This window comes from Dendrobates tinctorius, unplaced genomic scaffold (genome assembly GCF_039654945.1).
Source record: "Dendrobates tinctorius isolate UK_male_01 unplaced genomic scaffold, ASM3965494v1 ptg000143l, whole genome shotgun sequence".
Lineage (NCBI taxonomy): Eukaryota > Metazoa > Chordata > Amphibia > Anura > Dendrobatidae > Dendrobates > Dendrobates tinctorius.
In genome coordinates this window covers 25,841,751-25,858,008 of record NW_027361810.1, presented here as the reverse complement: position 1 = coordinate 25,858,008, position 16,258 = coordinate 25,841,751, and the positions used below count along the sequence as shown (strand labels likewise).

At 45.5% G+C, this 16,258-nt stretch overlaps 1 protein-coding gene across 3 annotated transcripts in view; it reads left to right on the top strand.

The window, feature by feature from the left end:
• PRPF40A (pre-mRNA processing factor 40 homolog A) overlaps positions 1-16,258 on the top strand; it is a 67,313-nt gene that overhangs the window by 13,115 nt on the left and 37,940 nt on the right. For 2 of the 3 annotated variants that reach the window (XM_073545630.1, XM_073545633.1), the window contains exons 2-12: positions 787-864; positions 1,229-1,363; positions 1,476-1,559; positions 1,648-1,678; positions 2,041-2,060; positions 2,164-2,238; positions 2,333-2,443; positions 14,192-14,312; positions 14,406-14,433; positions 14,541-14,813; positions 15,583-15,691. In XM_073545630.1, coding sequence (XP_073401731.1) covers positions 787-864; positions 1,229-1,363; positions 1,476-1,559; positions 1,648-1,678; positions 2,041-2,060; positions 2,164-2,238; positions 2,333-2,443; positions 14,192-14,312; positions 14,406-14,433; positions 14,541-14,813; positions 15,583-15,691 — 1,065 coding nt within the window. The remainder of the gene's footprint in view (positions 1-786; positions 865-1,228; positions 1,364-1,475; positions 1,560-1,647; positions 1,679-2,040; positions 2,061-2,163; positions 2,239-2,332; positions 2,444-14,191; positions 14,313-14,405; positions 14,434-14,540; positions 14,814-15,582; positions 15,692-16,258) is intronic. The other variant, XM_073545632.1, reaches the window with a different exon arrangement.

Here is a 16,258-nt window from a genome sequence, read left to right as displayed (position 1 = left end):
TCGCTGTAATTTCCGCGAGAGTTCCGCTACGTGTGCACATAGCCTGACCCTGACACACTCAAACCCTTTCCTGCAGGGGTTTTAGCAAAGGAATCTGTGGCCTTCAGCCACATGGAAAACCCGGGAATGAAACGGGCTGCATGACTACCATCCTGCAGTCTGTTACACACATTCCACAGCAGGTTTTCCCTCCATCTGCCTTGGACACTACCATGTCCAAGACTAGCACTTATTTTTAGCCTGCATTGCAGCCACTGCTACGCCTGTGACTGCCATGCACTCCTATGGCCTTCACACACCTCCATGCACATCCTGGGGAGAACACACAGTGACCCCTACCTTTGACATGGGTCACTGCTTCTCTATTGCAATCACAGCTACACTTGCGACTGCAATGCCCCTTCATGGCCTCAATACGCCTCCGTGCACATCCTGGGGAGAACAAACAGCGACCCCTACCTGTGACACCGGTCACTGCCTCACAATTATTATTAGTATTTACATATTTAGGGCCACTATGTGCCAATTTTTAAGCTAAATAAATGACATGGAAATCCCCTTTTAAATGATGGTACTTGCAACCCAATCTGGCATTGAGTCGTGATCATCGCATATCATGGAACAGTCTCTTTATTTAATCTGTCCGCTGTGCAGGTATCAGAATCTTTACACTGCTGCTGTGATTACGTCTAATACATTGTCAGGTGGCTAAAGTGTCTAGAAATATCAAAATGGTGAATGTTTATGTATCAAACTCCAATATTAACCCATGTGCTCCTCTTTTAGGCATCAGGCGATGGTACCAATGGGCCAAGTCAGCCTGGTCTGTATCCAGACGGTGCTCGCATGATGAGGGGGCAGTATGTACGTAACGTTTTATTTTACTTGTTTGATTTCCTGGAAAAGAATATTATTACTGTTTTACATTCTCTATATTATAGTAGAGCTATACGCTACTTTATAACAAGACTGATATTTTCTGTCACACTCTGCATTGGACGGGCCATGCTGCCTTGTGTCCTCAGATCGTTACTTATGTTTCCCATGTACTTTGCAGATTTCGGATTGATTTAGAGTTGTAACGTTTTCTTTGTTTTGCGTCGAATGGTGCGAGCGGCGCTGGTGATGTCACATCTGCTCATACCTGTACAGCCTTGTAAATGGAGCTGCCAGTCTGAAGTGAACCTGCGTTTAATGTATGCATTTTTTTTTTTTCTATATTTATCAGATGAACCCTGTTGCCCATTACTCCGCTGTGGGATTGGGGGGGCTACCTCCAAGGCCAGGGTTGGCCCCACCAGGCCTGATTCCACCTTTGATGGGACCAATGAGCACTCATCAGATGGGTCAGGTAGGTTACATAGTAAGTAAATCAGAAAACAAAACAAATTGAACAATGTAATAAAATATTGTCACCGATTTAAAAAAAAAAAAAAAACGGAGATAAGCACTTTATTATCTTTTGTCTTGCACAGATGACTCCTATGATTCCTCCTCTCATGTCTGGCATGATGATGACTACGCACGTAGCGCCTGGCACGTTACCAGTAGGCATGCAGGTCAGCGTCTGGATTCTCGGGCTGTTTTGTTTCACTTCCTTGGGTTTATTTGCATAAAATTTGTTTTTTCTGTTTTTGGTCTTGACAGCCCGGTGTAAACAGCATGGATCCCACACTAGGTAAGGGTCCATTTAAAGAGGTTTTCGCTGAATAAAAAGTTTCTATATACAACTTTCTAGAGCAGGTGTGGGTTCTGGTGACCCTGTCCTGATCAGATCATATGGGCAGGGATGTTTTATATAGCCATACATATTCAGGAGGACATGACAGCCATCCACTTATAGTATGCGGTTGTGTGAGGTCCACCAGATGTTTTAACAGCTCAAACCCCTATCCTCTTTTTACACGTCTGTCCCCTAACTGGGTCTACGGACAGTGTAGTCAGCTCTTATCTACAATAAGATATTGTCCTTGGACATTTTGGGAGTGCGGTTTACTTGATTTTTCTTTGTGTATAATATGTATCCCGTTTTGTTTCCAGCTCAGCCGACAATTTCACCGGTAAGTGTCCGGCATTGGATAATCTGGAAGATGGATATATGCATGTGGGTTTCTTTAAGAAAAAAAAAAAGCAAACTAAAGTGCTCATCCTTTGTCTTCCCAGGCACCGCATCCTGTAATTTCAGCACCACCATCAATTACAACTAATAGCACCTCTAATGATGAACCAGCCAAACCAGTAATTTGTTTCATTTATTGCATTTGTACTGTTGATTTTGCTTTATCTTGGTCCTTAGTACAGATTTTTTTTTTTTTTTTTTCTGTTTTTCTAGAAATCTATGTGGACTGAGCATAAATCACCAGATGGTAGGATATATTATTATAACATTGAAACCAAGCAGTCTACATGGGAAAAGCCAGATGAAATGAAAACCGCAGTGGAGGTATGATGCGAAGGAACATAAATAAAAAAAGATATATCTTGAAACTAAAAATGGGATTAGTTATAACAGATAAACATTTATTCATAGGACTCCTAACACATGCTGTTCTCTTTGTATCTAATATTACGCAATTTCTCGTTCGCCTTATTGGGGGACACGGAGACCAAGGGTGTATGCTGCTGCCACTAGGAGGCTGACACTATGCACAAAAAAGGTTAGCTCCTCCTCCGCAGTGTACACCCGACCGGCAGGAAGTTCCTCAGTTTAGCTTAGTGTCAGTAGGAGGTGGACACGGGTCTTTAACTAGACCCATATCTACCTCAGCGTGCGTCGTTCCTTTTCAGGTTCCAGGAGGGATACAGTGTGAAGAGTCACAACTGTACTCCCACAAAGAGGCTAGGAGTACGGCGTGTACTGTCACCCCGTATCCTCTTGGTTCTCCGGGCGGACCACAGGCTCAGCACAGGTGTCGTGCCAGCGAAAACAGATGGTCCTTGCCCCCCGCCTCCCACCCACTCGCCCACCAGAGCCTGTCGGTTGGACGAGGCGCGAATACGTAGATGATGAGCAGACAGCGTGGGATATAGAAGGTACCTTTATTGGAGCACTGGAACATAAAGCCACAAAATGACCCGGGAGCGGCGCCAAAGTAGCGCCGCAAATTCTCGCACTGCTCGCGCCGTCCGACGGTCGCCGCATCCCTTTTTGGCCCCGGCGGCGGTGCAGGCCTTCTTCACCCCACCGCCGGTATTCTTGTGAGGGTTGCATCTGGGAGCAGGGCTATGGCGGCGTCTCCTTTAGGGGCGGACGCGGCTGCGCCGCAGTTCTTCCGCGTCGCCCCGTGCTGACAGGCGGCCGCCGTTTCAAATTTAGTCCCCGGCTTCAATTTGGGCCTTCGCGCCCGTCGCGGCCACGCCCCCCCCGTTCATTATCATAGGCCGGCTGCGCTCCCGCCCGTTCCTAAACCCTCCCACCGCCTCTCTAGTCTTGTGGCTGGGAAGGGGGAGGAGGCGGTTCTTCCCTCTGGTGCAGGCGGCTAGCTCCGCCCTTCTTCTTACACAGAGACCGCGCTTTTTGATTCCTCACATCAGGCTGCCGCCATCTTTGCAGCCTGACAGCCGGAGACTACAGCAGATGCCATCTTTCGGGGACGCCGGACCGTGAGTAGTTCTGCAACTGCAGACTGACAGCCTACCCTGCCTTTCTGTCCCCCAACCCTCCAGCACTTCCACAGGTTTTTTTTTTTTTTTTTCGCATGCTCCTCTTGCAATCGCAAAGTCCCCTCTGCCGGGACTGCAGCAATCCCGTTCAGCAGGATGCCATCCAGGAGCCATCTACTGCGCCACGTGAAATCGAACCCCCCATTCATGGCTGGGCCTCGTCCCTTTCACAATCTGTGGCAGACCTCACCAGGGTGTCTCAGTCCCTAGTTGGCCGTTCTTGATAAGTTGCCCCTGGACACTTCTGCAGGTCCAGCAGGTCGCAAGACGTTCCATCTGAGCCAGCTAGCAGATGCCGCGAAAGGCCCAGGCAGGATCCACGGCTGGAATCCTCTCCTGGTCTCTCATCTGCACCTAGTCCTTCCCAGCAGTCGCCCTCCCGTGCCTCCTCACCCGAGTCAGGTGAAGCGTTCTCGGATATGTCCTCTGAAGGGATTTTAGAGCTGGATTCTGACCAGGACGCCGACATGAAGGTTACGGTACAGAACCTCATTGCTGCGATTAACCACATCTTCGAAATATCTGACTCCCCTGTGAAATCCTCAGATCAGGAGGTTTCGTTCAGATGGGCAGAAACACCATCCAGGGTATTCGCCTTCCACTCTGAGTTTGGCAAGATCCTTGCCAGGGAAAGAGAAAATCCGTCCAGGCGATTTCAAAGAGGGAAGCGTCTCGGCGTGCTGTATCCGTTGGCTAAAGAGCTCACTGACAACTGGTCTGCTTCCCCGTCGGTGGACGCACCCGTGTCCAGACTTTCTAATAACACGGTTCTCCCACTTTCAGGTGTAGCGTCACTAAAGGATTCTAATGATAGAATTATAGAATCCTTGGCAAAGTCAGCATTCGCGGCGGCTGCAGCGGCGCTATGTCCAGTCTTTGCCTCATCTTGGGTGACAAAGGCCATAGCCACTTGGGCAGAGGATCTCCGTAAGGGCATCCTAGATAAGGCCCAACCAGAGCAATTGACCGATCTGGCCAACCAGATTTCCCATGCAGGGGATTATCTGCTTTCTGCTTCCTTGGATGCCGCGTCTCGCGCTGTTCAGGCATCAAGCAACGTTGTGGCAATCCGACGTACAATTTTGCTCAAGGCTTGGCAGGCGGACTTGTCTTCTAAAAAGTCTCTTACCAATCTGCCTTTTCAGGGAGCGCGTCTCTTTGGGTCCCAGCTGGACCAGATTATTAAGGACGCCACTGGAGGCACGAATTCTCTCCTCCCTCAGTCCAAACCTCGCAGACCCCCGCCAAGGCGTCAGTTTCGGCCCTTTCGGGCTTACCGCCGCTTCAATACGGTAGAGAACTTCTCTAACCAACAAAGACCACAGGTACGCCAGGATAGAAAGACGGTGTCCTTCAGACCCACTCCCTCCTGGCGATCTCACTCCTCCCAGGGCAGACCCTCCAGGTCCAGATCTGGACGGTCCACGTCAGCATGACTGTCAACGAACTCCCGAGGGTCCCTCCCAATTGGGAGGTCGACTCTGTTTCTTCAGGGATACCTGGCTGGCCTTAGTAGAGGACGCTTGAGTCAGGGAGCTTGTATCTTCAGGGTACAAAAAAGAGTTCATTTCTCGTCCACGGGATCGCTTCTTCGAGTCCCGTCCTCCAAAAGATCCAGCCTTAGTTCCGGGGTTCTTGCATCCATCGCCTCTCTCCTCAGTTCCGGGGTGATTGTGCCCGTTCCCGAATCAGAACGTTTCACAGGGTTTTATTCAAACCTGTTCGTGGTGCCGAACAAAGGCGGGACAGTTCGCCCCATCTTGGACCTCAAATTACTCAACAGGAGAGCCCGACTGCGTCATTTCCGAATGGAGTTTCTTCGGTTAATCGCTTCCATGGAGACGCAGGAGTTTGTGTTCAATAGACTTTCAAGATGCCTATCTACATGTTCCCATATTCGCCAGGCATCAGAAATTCCTGCGATTCGCCAGGAACATTACCAATTTTGTGCACTGCCGTTCGGTCTTGCCACCGCACCCAGAGTATTTACAGAGATCATGGCGGCGTTGATGGCCTGGTGGAGAATCAGAGGTCTCGTTCTTTTTCCGTACCTCGACATTCTGATCAAAGCTCCATCCTTTCGTCAAGCTCGCCAAAGTCTTACCTGCCCAATTTCGGGTGGCTCATCAACGAAAAGAAGTCCTGTCTTGTCCCGACACAACGTCTTGTGTTTCTGGGTCTATTGTTCGACACTCGTCGATCGAGGGTTTTTCTCCCTCAAGAGAAAATTAGCTCCCTGCAACGGGATGTACGATTGCGGCAGCTCATGAGACCTCCATCTCTCCGGATGACCATGAAAGCCCTGGGAAAGATGGTGGTGGCAACAGAGGCGGTCCCCTTTGCCCAATTTCACTCCAGACCTCTCCAACTCGCCATCCTATCCCGGTGGAACGGGTCTGTCCTTTCCCTGGATCGCCCATTTCGTCTTTCAAACCGTGTCAAGCGGTCCCTCAATTGGTGGCTGACGTCTCCTCTCAACTCCCTAGGACGGTCATTCCTCCCCTTTCACTGGCAGATTGTGACAACGGATGCCAGCCTCCTCGGCTGGGGGGGGGCAGTGTTCCGCAATCACACTGTTCATGGTCGTTGGAGAGACTTCTCAGGGGACTGCCTATCCGGATTCAGACAGACAATGCCGCGGCGGTGGCATATGTCACACGCCAGGGAGGGACGCGGAGTGTGGCAGAAATGTCCAAGATTCTTCATTGGGCGGAGGCTTCAGTCCCGGCAATATCCGCGGTACACATTCCCGGCGTGGACAATTGGGCCGCCGATTTCTCAGCCGCGAGGATCTCGCGGCGGGAGAGTGGTCCCTACATCCGAAAGTATTTCTTCAGCTTGCCGTCGTGGGGAACCCCGGACGTAGATCTGCTAGCTTCTCGCCTCAACAGGAAAGTCCCACAGTTTGTATCCAGGGCTCGAGATCCTCTCTCGGTGGGCGCCGACGCTCTGGCCATTCCTTGGTCGCAGTTCGAGCTCCCCTACCGGTTTCCTCCCCTGCCTCTTCTTCCCAGGCTGCTGAAGAAAATCAAGGCGGAAGGAATTTCAGTCCTCCTCTTTGTCCCGAATTGGCCCAGTAGGGATTGGTTCGCGGACATCACCAACCTTCTCGCGGACACCCTCTGGAAGCTTCCAGACTGAGCAGATCTGCTGTCTCAAGGTCCGATTTGCCACCCCAATTCTCGGCCGCTCAATTTAACGGCGTGGCTGTTGAGGCCGAGGTTTTGCAACGATCAGGATTTTCCGATCGAGTTATTCGTACCATGATCCGAGCCAGGAAGCCATCGTCTTCCAAGATTTATTGCCGTACTTGGAAGAACTATTTCACTTGGTGCGAGACCAATGACAGTCCGCCCATGTGTTTCTTTTCGCTCCCTTTTGTCCTGGCGTTCCTTCAAGCGGGGCTGGATGCGGGTCTTGCCCTCAGCTCTTTAAAGGGTCAAGTGTCGGCGCTGTCCATTTTATTTCGGAAGACGTTGGCATCCCGTCCTCAGGTTAAAACCTTCCGTCAAGGTGTGGCTCACACGGTTCCTCCGTACCAAGCGCCCGTAGATCCATGGGATCTTAATCTGGTTCTCGAGGTTCTGCATGGTCCTTCCTTTAAACCTCTCAGGGATGTTTCCCTTTCTCTCCTTTCGTGGAAAGTAGCCTTTCTGGCAGCCATCACCTCCATCCGGCGCGCGTCGGAATTGGCGGCCCTCTCTTGCCGCTCTCTTGGTACTCTACCAGGACAAGGTAGTTCTGCGGCCTTCGCCCTCTTTCCTTCCTAAGGTGGTTTCCACTTTCCACCTGAATGAGGACATTGTTCTCCCGTCCTTTTGTCCGGGTCCAGCTGACCCTCGGGAGCGGTCCTTGAACAAGCTGGACTTGGTCAGGGCGATGAATGTCTACCTAACTAGGACGACTTCTTGCGGAAGACAGATTCTTTCTTCATCATTCCAGATGGGGCGCAGAAAGGTCACCCGGCCTCCAAAGCTACTATTGCTCGCTGGATCAGATCGGCAATTTTGGAGGCCTACCGGGTCAAACATCGAGTGGTCCCTCCGGGAATTAGAGCGCACTCTACCCGGGCAGTGGGTGCCTCCTAGGCGGTACGTCACAGAGCTTCCGTGCTGCAGCTTTGCAAAGCTGCAACCTGGTCATCGGTTCACACCAGGGCTGTGGAGTCGGAGTTAGTTTTGGTTGGAGTCGGAGTCTGTAGAAATGTACCGACTCCAGCTTTAAAAAAAAATGTATTAATATTTCATAGTTGAACTTTCATATGAATTTTATAAATGTTACTCAAATATATATGTTCTATCAAACTATGAACAACAGTGATAAGCAGTTCTGCTGGAGATAGACATTTCTTACTTCTTGTGTGTCACTGTTCTCCACTGCCCTTATCTAATCTTATACTTGGTTAACCTCATGCTGCCCCAACCCCCCTACTTACAATGTATGAAACTGAAAGTGAAAATGTGTTGCAAATTCTTAGTAGTAAAGCTCCTCCTCTAGACTAGATCATACTAGGTGTGCGTCTTCCAAGCATCTCACAGCTTACCTGCTACTCAGAGGAAGACTGTAAGAAGTATTATCCTTTCAACAAACTTTGCATCAGTTAACTGTGAGTACATGAGGAATAACAGTATTACTGACCACTATATCAGTTGTACGACCTGGCAATAATTTTGTACAATTGTTTTTAGGAAAAACAATTGTCATTTGGATTGTGAATGCAGAATTAAAAACCTGAGAATGTCAAAGAAGCATCACATTAAATCAGCTGTATTTGAACATTTCACCATCACTCAAGATAGAAAACATTATGTCTGTCAGTGTATGACAAATGATCCAGACGAAAACAAATGCTGTGAAGCCAAGATGAGTGCATATTCAGGCAAAGATAAAATTGCTCCTACCAGAGCTTCTAATCTAAAGAGACATTTACAGTGCTTTCATCCAGAAGTACTGAAAGCAGTGGATGAGAAAGACTGCATCCAAACCAATGAACCAGTGCCCAGCTCTTCTAGCCAAACAAAGGAGCAGAGAACTTTGCAGCCATCAGTTGCAAGATATTTTGTCAGTGACAAAGTTACTGTGACAATGACAGTAGATACATTTAAAAAACAGATCATAGAGCTTGTTGTAAAGGATAGTGTGCCTATTTCATTATTTTCACGACCAGCTTTTATGTGTCTGAATGGGGAAATGGCCCGCAAGCTTGGTGTTTCTCTGGAGAGAGTATTAGAAAATTAGTAATCGAAGAAGCTTTTAAACAAAAGGAAGAACTTAAAAAAACACTCAAGGGACGCTTTCTGTTTCTTAAAATGGATGCCTGCACACGTCACAGAGTGAACTATTTTGCCATCAATGTCCGATTTGTTTGTGACAAAAATGAAATAGTTACCAAGACATTGGCAGTAAAAGACACCAAAGCTCATCACACCAGTGAGTTTCTCCAGGTCTTGGTGGAAAAGGTTCTGCAAGACTATGAACTTAAAAAAGAGCAAGTTCTTTCTGTCGTAACTGACAATGCTTCAAATATGATAAGTACTATTAAGCTAATGAATGAGAGTAATGATGGTGACCAGCAGCTAGAAGAACATTCTGGGTCCACAGACACAGAAATGTTTGAAATAGAGGAACACAGTATTGTAACTGAGGAGCAAACTGAAGTTGCTTCAGATGAACAGCAACATGATAGTTTAGATCTTGTTGAAACTGTGTCAATATGTTCTTTCATTCATCACATGCGCTGTGTTGTGCATACGCTACAGCTGGCTATAAGAGACAGTCTGCAAGAAGGATATGCTGCTGCACTGATTGGCAAGGTGAGAAAATTGGCTACTGTTGCCAGAACCCCTAAAGTTGACTCAATTTTGAAGAGACGTGCTGGAAAAGGGGCAATTATTGATCAAGCCACACGATGGGGCAGTACTTAATGATTCAGCGCTTGGTTGAACTGAAAACCTTTCTTGTAGACATGGCTAACCCTCAACTGACGCTAAATGAAAGTCAGTGGAATCAGGTGACTAAGCTGGAAAAATTGCTAGAGCACCCATTTACAGTGACTAAAAAATTACAAGCAGAGGACTTAACTCCAGGTATTTTCTTAAAGGAGTGGAAGAACCTGATGTTTCGCCTGTCCCAAAGAGGAGGGTTAATTGCAAGTGGCATTGCTACATCAATGAAACGGAGAGAGGAGCTACTATTACAAAATAACATTCTTTTGGCAGCTGTTTATGTAGACCCAATGCATCGGATTCTTCTAGATGATCAACAGCTAAGTAAAGGAAAAGAAGCGCTGTTTGAAATAGCAGTAAGGATGAAAGGGTTGCAGAACAGTCAGGAGGAACAAGAAGAATTTGGTCGTCCTGCCACATCTTCACCCTCATCATCAACTGATGAAGAATTTAATTTCGAAAAATATTTGGATCACAAGGACCGTGCAAAGCGTTCCCGCATAGAAGAAGTCATCCCCATCAAGGAACACAGCCAGTACATTTCAGCAGAATTTTTCATGTGCACTAAAAGAAATTGAGAAATTTGACTGTTCATCAAAAATAACAGTGCAACAAGCGATTCCTCTGTATCCTGACATTGTCAGAGATGTTGCCCGAGTGGTTACTGCTTTGCCACCAACACAAGTTAGTGTAGAGAGGTTGTTCTCTGCTCTCAAAATAATTAGATCAGATTTGTGGGCATCCATGAAGGAGGATCTGACAGAGGCAATACTTTTTCTGAGGACAAATTTTATAGATTTCTTCTTATTAACTGCATAAAAGTGTTTATTGCATATTTACTTACAGTTTAGAAAAGTTTATAAAAGTTATTTGCTATATTCTAATTGTATTCTAATGTAGTTTTTGCTCTAAGTGGTCTGATTACTTATATGATGGTGAGAAACTGAATAAGCATGATGTTTAATATTTTACAACAGTAAATTTGTTGTTATGAATTGGCCATTTATGAAGGAGTCGGAGCTGGAGTCGGAGCCTGATAAAATCCAGGAGTCGGAGTCGCAACTGTGGCTTACCGACTCCACAGCCCTGGTTCACACGTTTGTGAAATTCTACAAGGCCCATACCTACGCTTCGGCGGATGCCAGCCTAGTAGAAGGATCCTGCAGGCTGCGGTAGTGAGTCCGCTGGCCTGATGGAAGTTTTGTATTTCCCACCCCAGGGACTGCTTTGGGACGTCCCATGGTCTCTGTGTCCCCCAATAAGGCGAACGAGAAAACAGGATTTTTGGGTTGTTTACCTTAAAATCTGTTTCTCGGAGCCTTCATTGGGGGACACAGCACCCTCCCATGTTCTACAACTCCTGTTATGTTGGTTGGTTTGTGTTGTCTGTTCTGTTTTCAGTCTATTCTGTTACTTCTACTGCTTTCTCACTAACTGAGGAACTTCCTGCCGGTCGGTGGGGTGTACACTGCGGAGGAGGAGCTAACCTTTTTTGTGCATAGTGTCAGCCTCCTAGTGGCAGCAGCATACACCCTTGGTCTCTGTGTCCCCCAATGAAGGCTCCGAGAAACAGATTTTACGGTAAGCAACCCAAAAATCCTGTTATTTCATGGAAATATATCATATTTATACAATTTTACCTGTTAATAATTTGTATAAATGTCCAATTCTGAAGTCAGAATATGATTGTACAGAGTCAATTGGCACAGTATAGCTGTTGCTTAGGTTTTCCCACAGAAGCATAAGTGCAGAAAATTTGACACACATTGGTTGGGAGTTATCCACATGTAAGGGAATGTTCACGCTGCAGCTTGTTAGTGCCGGTTTTTGGTGTGAATCCGATTAAATTGAATGAGGGGATTAAAAAAAATCAAAATAACGGTCCCATTAATTGGTATGGGAAGATGTTCATATTTTCAGGCTGCTGATCGTCTTTTAAATGCATGAAAACATTGAGGCTGTGTGCACACTTTGCGGATTCTGCTGCAGATCCGCAGCAGTTTCTGCTGCGTTGTACAGTACCATGTTAGTCAATGCAAAATGAAAAACGCTGTGCACATGGTGCGGGTTTTTCCGCGGTTTAACATCTGCAACATGTCAATTCTTCGGATTCCGCAGCGTTTTGCCACCTGTTCCATTATACAGGTGTCAAAACACAGGGGAAAACTGCAGGCAAATCCGCAGGTAAAACGCAGGTCATATTACCTGCGGATTTACCTGCAAATCTGCAGCACAATCCGCAAAGTGTGCACTCATCCTGAAAAATTACTCTGGAAACTATTGAAGAAAAAAAACCTTCAGGTTTACAATATTCCAGAGAGAAACTGATTCCTTAAATTTCTTCTGCTTTAAAACGTGATGTGTGTGATGTGTTTGCCAGAAAAAGATGGTCTGAATATACGTTAACACGAGCAACATCTTCAGCATTTCTGCAGCAAGATCTGCAACTATATCCACAACTCAATTTTTTTTTTTCTTATTTTTTTTCCACTCCTTATCCCCGAGTGATTTTTTTTTTTTTTTTTTTTTTTCTTTTCCTTTTATCCTTTTACCAAAAGCCATCCTTTTTTTTAAAAAAAATTTTTTCCATCAATATGGCCGTATGATGACTTTTTTGCACAATTGGTTGTACCTTTGAATTACACCATTCATTCTACTATATAGTGTACTGGCAAACGGAAAAAACATTCCAAGAGCGGTGAAACTGCCAAAGTGCAATTCTTTCTGGAGTTTTTCATTTATCATGTTCACAGTATGGTAAAACTGACCTGGCAATGTAATTCCCCTGGTCAGTACCAATACTCAGAAAGAAACCAAGTATAGTTTTGGTTTCATCTGTAAACACCTTGGACCACTGACAACAGTCCAGGTCTTTTTCTCCTTGGCCCAGGTAAGACGCTTCTGGCGTGGTCTATTGTACATGAGTGGCTTGACACAAGCAATGTGACACTTGTAGCCCATGTCCTGGATACATCTGTGTGGTGGCTCTTGAAGCAATGACTCCAGCAGCAGTCCACTCCTTGTGAATCTCCCCCTAAATTTTTAATGGCCTTTTCTTAACAATCCTTTCAAGGCTGCGGTTATCCCGGTTGCTTGTTCACCTTTTTTCTCCCACACTTTTTCGTTCCATTCAACTCTCCATTAATATGCTTGGATACAGCACTCTGTGAACAGCCGGATTCTTTAGCAATGACCTTTTGTGGCTTCCCCTCCTTGTGGAGTGTCAATGACTGCCTTCTGGACATCTGTCAGGTCAGCAGTCTTCCCCATGATTGTGGAGCTACTGAAACAGACTAAGGGACCTTTATAAACGCATCGGAAGCCTGTGCAGGTGTTTTTTGCTAATTATTCTAACTTACTGAAGTAATGACTTCTGGGTTTTCATTGGCTGTAAGCCATTATCAACATTAACAGAAAGTAACACTTGAAAGATCACTGTTTGTAATGACTATATAATATTTTTACTTCTTATATTGAACTGAAATAAAATAATTTTTTTATGATATTCTAATTTTGGGTATGGAGACCCATTGTGAAGGTGGACATCACAGTACTCAGAAATGTTACAATCTATCAAAATACAAAATAAATTAATCCAGTCGGTAAATGGAGTAATGGGGGGGGGGAAAAAAACCTCAAAATGCCAGAATTACAGGAGGGTAAAAAATAAGTACTCATATAGCCCCCATATCCAACAAATGGAAATGACGACAAAATTTTTTCCTCACTGAAAAAAGTAAATTTTGCATTTCGTTTGGAAATCAAAGTCCCAGAGTCTGGCGGAAGAGTGGAGAGGCCACAATCCAAGCTGCTTGAGGTTTAGTGTGAAGTCTCCACAATCGGTGATGGTTTGGGGAGCCATGTCATCTGCTGGTGTAGGTCCACTGTGTTTTACCAGGAGATTTTAGAGCACTTCATGCTTCCCTCTGCCGACAAGCTTTTTGGAGATAGAAATATCATTCTCCAGCAGGACTTGGCACCTGTCCACACTGCAAAAAGTACCAATACCTGGGGTACAAACAGTATCACTGGGCTTGATTGGCAGCAAACTCGCCTGACCTTAACTCCATAGAGAATCTGTGGGGTATTGTCAGGAGGAAGGTGAGAGACACCAGACCCAACAATGCAGACGAGCTGAAGGCTGCTATCAAAGCAACCTGGGCTTCCATAACCCCTCAGCAGTGCCACAGGCTGATCGCCTCCATGCCACACCGCATTGATGCGAAAGGAGCCCCGACCAAGTATTGAGTGCATTCACTGAACATACATTTCAGTAGGCCAGCATTTCAGATTTTAAAATGATTATTTCAAGCTGGTGTTATAAAGTTTTCTAATTTACTGAGATAATGGCTTTTGGGTTTCCATTGGCTGTAAGCCGTAATCATCAACATTAACAGAAATAAACACGTGAAATAGATCACTGTTTAATGACTCTCTATATATAGGAGTTTCACTTTTTGTATTGAAGAACTGAAATAAGTTAACTTTTTGATGATCTAGTTTTGTGAGAAGCTCATTTATATCTGAAATCTGATTTTAATAACTTGTTTGTTTTTTTTATTATTTACTTTATATATTTTTAGCAAATGTTATCCAAATGTCCTTGGAAAGAATTCAAATCCGACTCTGGGAAGCCGTACTACTACAATTCCCAGACAAAGGAGTCTCGTTGGGCCAAACCTAAGGATCTGGAGGACCTAGAAGGTAAATACATCGCTCTTCGTTCATTGCAAGAAACAAACTGATTTATTGTAACGCACAAAAATTTGAATTTGTAATTTATTTTTTTCTTTGTAGCATTGATCAAGGCAGAAGAAAATGGCAGGTATGCGTTCGTACCCTTCATTTTAAAGTATGGTCAATGACCTAGACTTTTATCTTTACCTTTTTCTTTTGTAAACTTTTTTTTTTTTTTCCTTGTTTTTTCCCCAGTGTACAGGATCCAGCATCTTCTGCAGTTGTACCGTCCGTCCAGACCGCACAAGCCCCGGAGGTGGTCAGTACCACCACACCTGTCTCAATCATTGCAGAACCAGAAATTGTGATGTCCACCCCCACCACTCCCGCCATAGACACTGAAAATATGGTGAATGATTCTGTGGAGGAGATGGCCTATTCCGTATCATCGTCCTTTCAAGAGAAGGATCACGAAGTCAGCAGCAGCGGTTTCATAGAAGAATTCTCTAAACAAGAGGTTTTGCCAGAGTATGTACACATTGTTTTACATGTGTCCAAGAACTGTCCTGGAGAGTGCTGCTTCTTGTTGAAGGACTTTCAGTCCATGACTTGTGTCACCAGAGTTGTGAATTCAGTAGATCTTGGGAGAAGCAGAATCATGACTGCTGCTCTGACTTATAATGCATCCTTCCTAACTTCAGAAATAAACTCCTACTTAGATTGTTATAGAAAAATGTGACCCTGCTTCTCAGCCTGCAAAAGGGTGACTGGGACAAAGCCATCAATGGTGGGCACCACTACTTTTGCCAAGGGTTGGGCCATCACCAGTTTGATATTATGGGCCAATCTGAAGGATATGCTGTTATTGTTTGTAGTCCTCTTTAACGTGTGTATTGTGGAATACATAATGAGCATAAAGATTCATACTACCCTGGTCTGTTGCCTACCTCATTGTTCCCTGGCATCTGGACCAGGCCTGTGCAAAATTACTCTGCACTAATACAGTATCCTGGGCGCTTCCTGCGTCCTATCGTCCAAGAAAGCTCAGAGTGCCCTGGTGCGGTGGCCTCAGACTACTGAAGTAGATGCCGGACCAGGGCAATGCGAATCTTTTTTTGCTCATCTCTAGTTACGTACGTTTTGTTCATAGACAAGTTAAATATCAGATTGTGAACCGACCTTGCCAAATTTGTCTTCATCTGCAAATGGTCTGCAGATTTCTCACAGTAAGCTGTATGGAAGTGGTGCTTCACTCAATCTCGTGTCATAATTAATTTTATAATGTATTTTTCTTCAGCTCGTTGTCTCTAGAAGAACCTGAAGAGGAAAAAGCACCCAAGAAAACCTACACTTGGAACACGAAAGAGGAAGCCAAGCAAGCATTTAAAGAGCTCCTAAAAGAAAAGGTGATCACTATAAATTAGTCACTTTATGATAAAAGAATATCACTTTGTGAGTAGCATGGGTCCATCCCTGCTACCCCTACAAGTTTTTACTATCGGAGTAGGTGCAGACGAGCGTATTTTCATTCTGAGTGCGATCAGAAAAAACATTTGATTGTGCCAAACCAGTGTTAGTCTATGCTCCCCCCACCCTCCTCAGACAGAGGCTGAAGGAAGAAAATTTTTGCATGCACGAGTTTAATCTGATATTCGGATAGCACTGGGCCACACAAGTCAGTGAGTGCTTGGGGAAAACATCAGACTGGACTCGGATGACCTCTGAGTGCACACCGATTTTCCGTACCTTACAGAATGGGGAAGATAGAATTTTTATTTTTCTTTTCATCCAAGATAATTGTAACACACCATGGTCGTACTTAGATCAGTCTTTGATCAGAATGTGATTTGCAAAATCAACCTGATTTCTCATTTGAGAGTCTACACTCATCTGCACCTGCCCTTTTAAATGATTGAATGAATCATTGCTACAGAGGCACAAACAGTGAGGGTCCCAGCAATAGGACACACAGA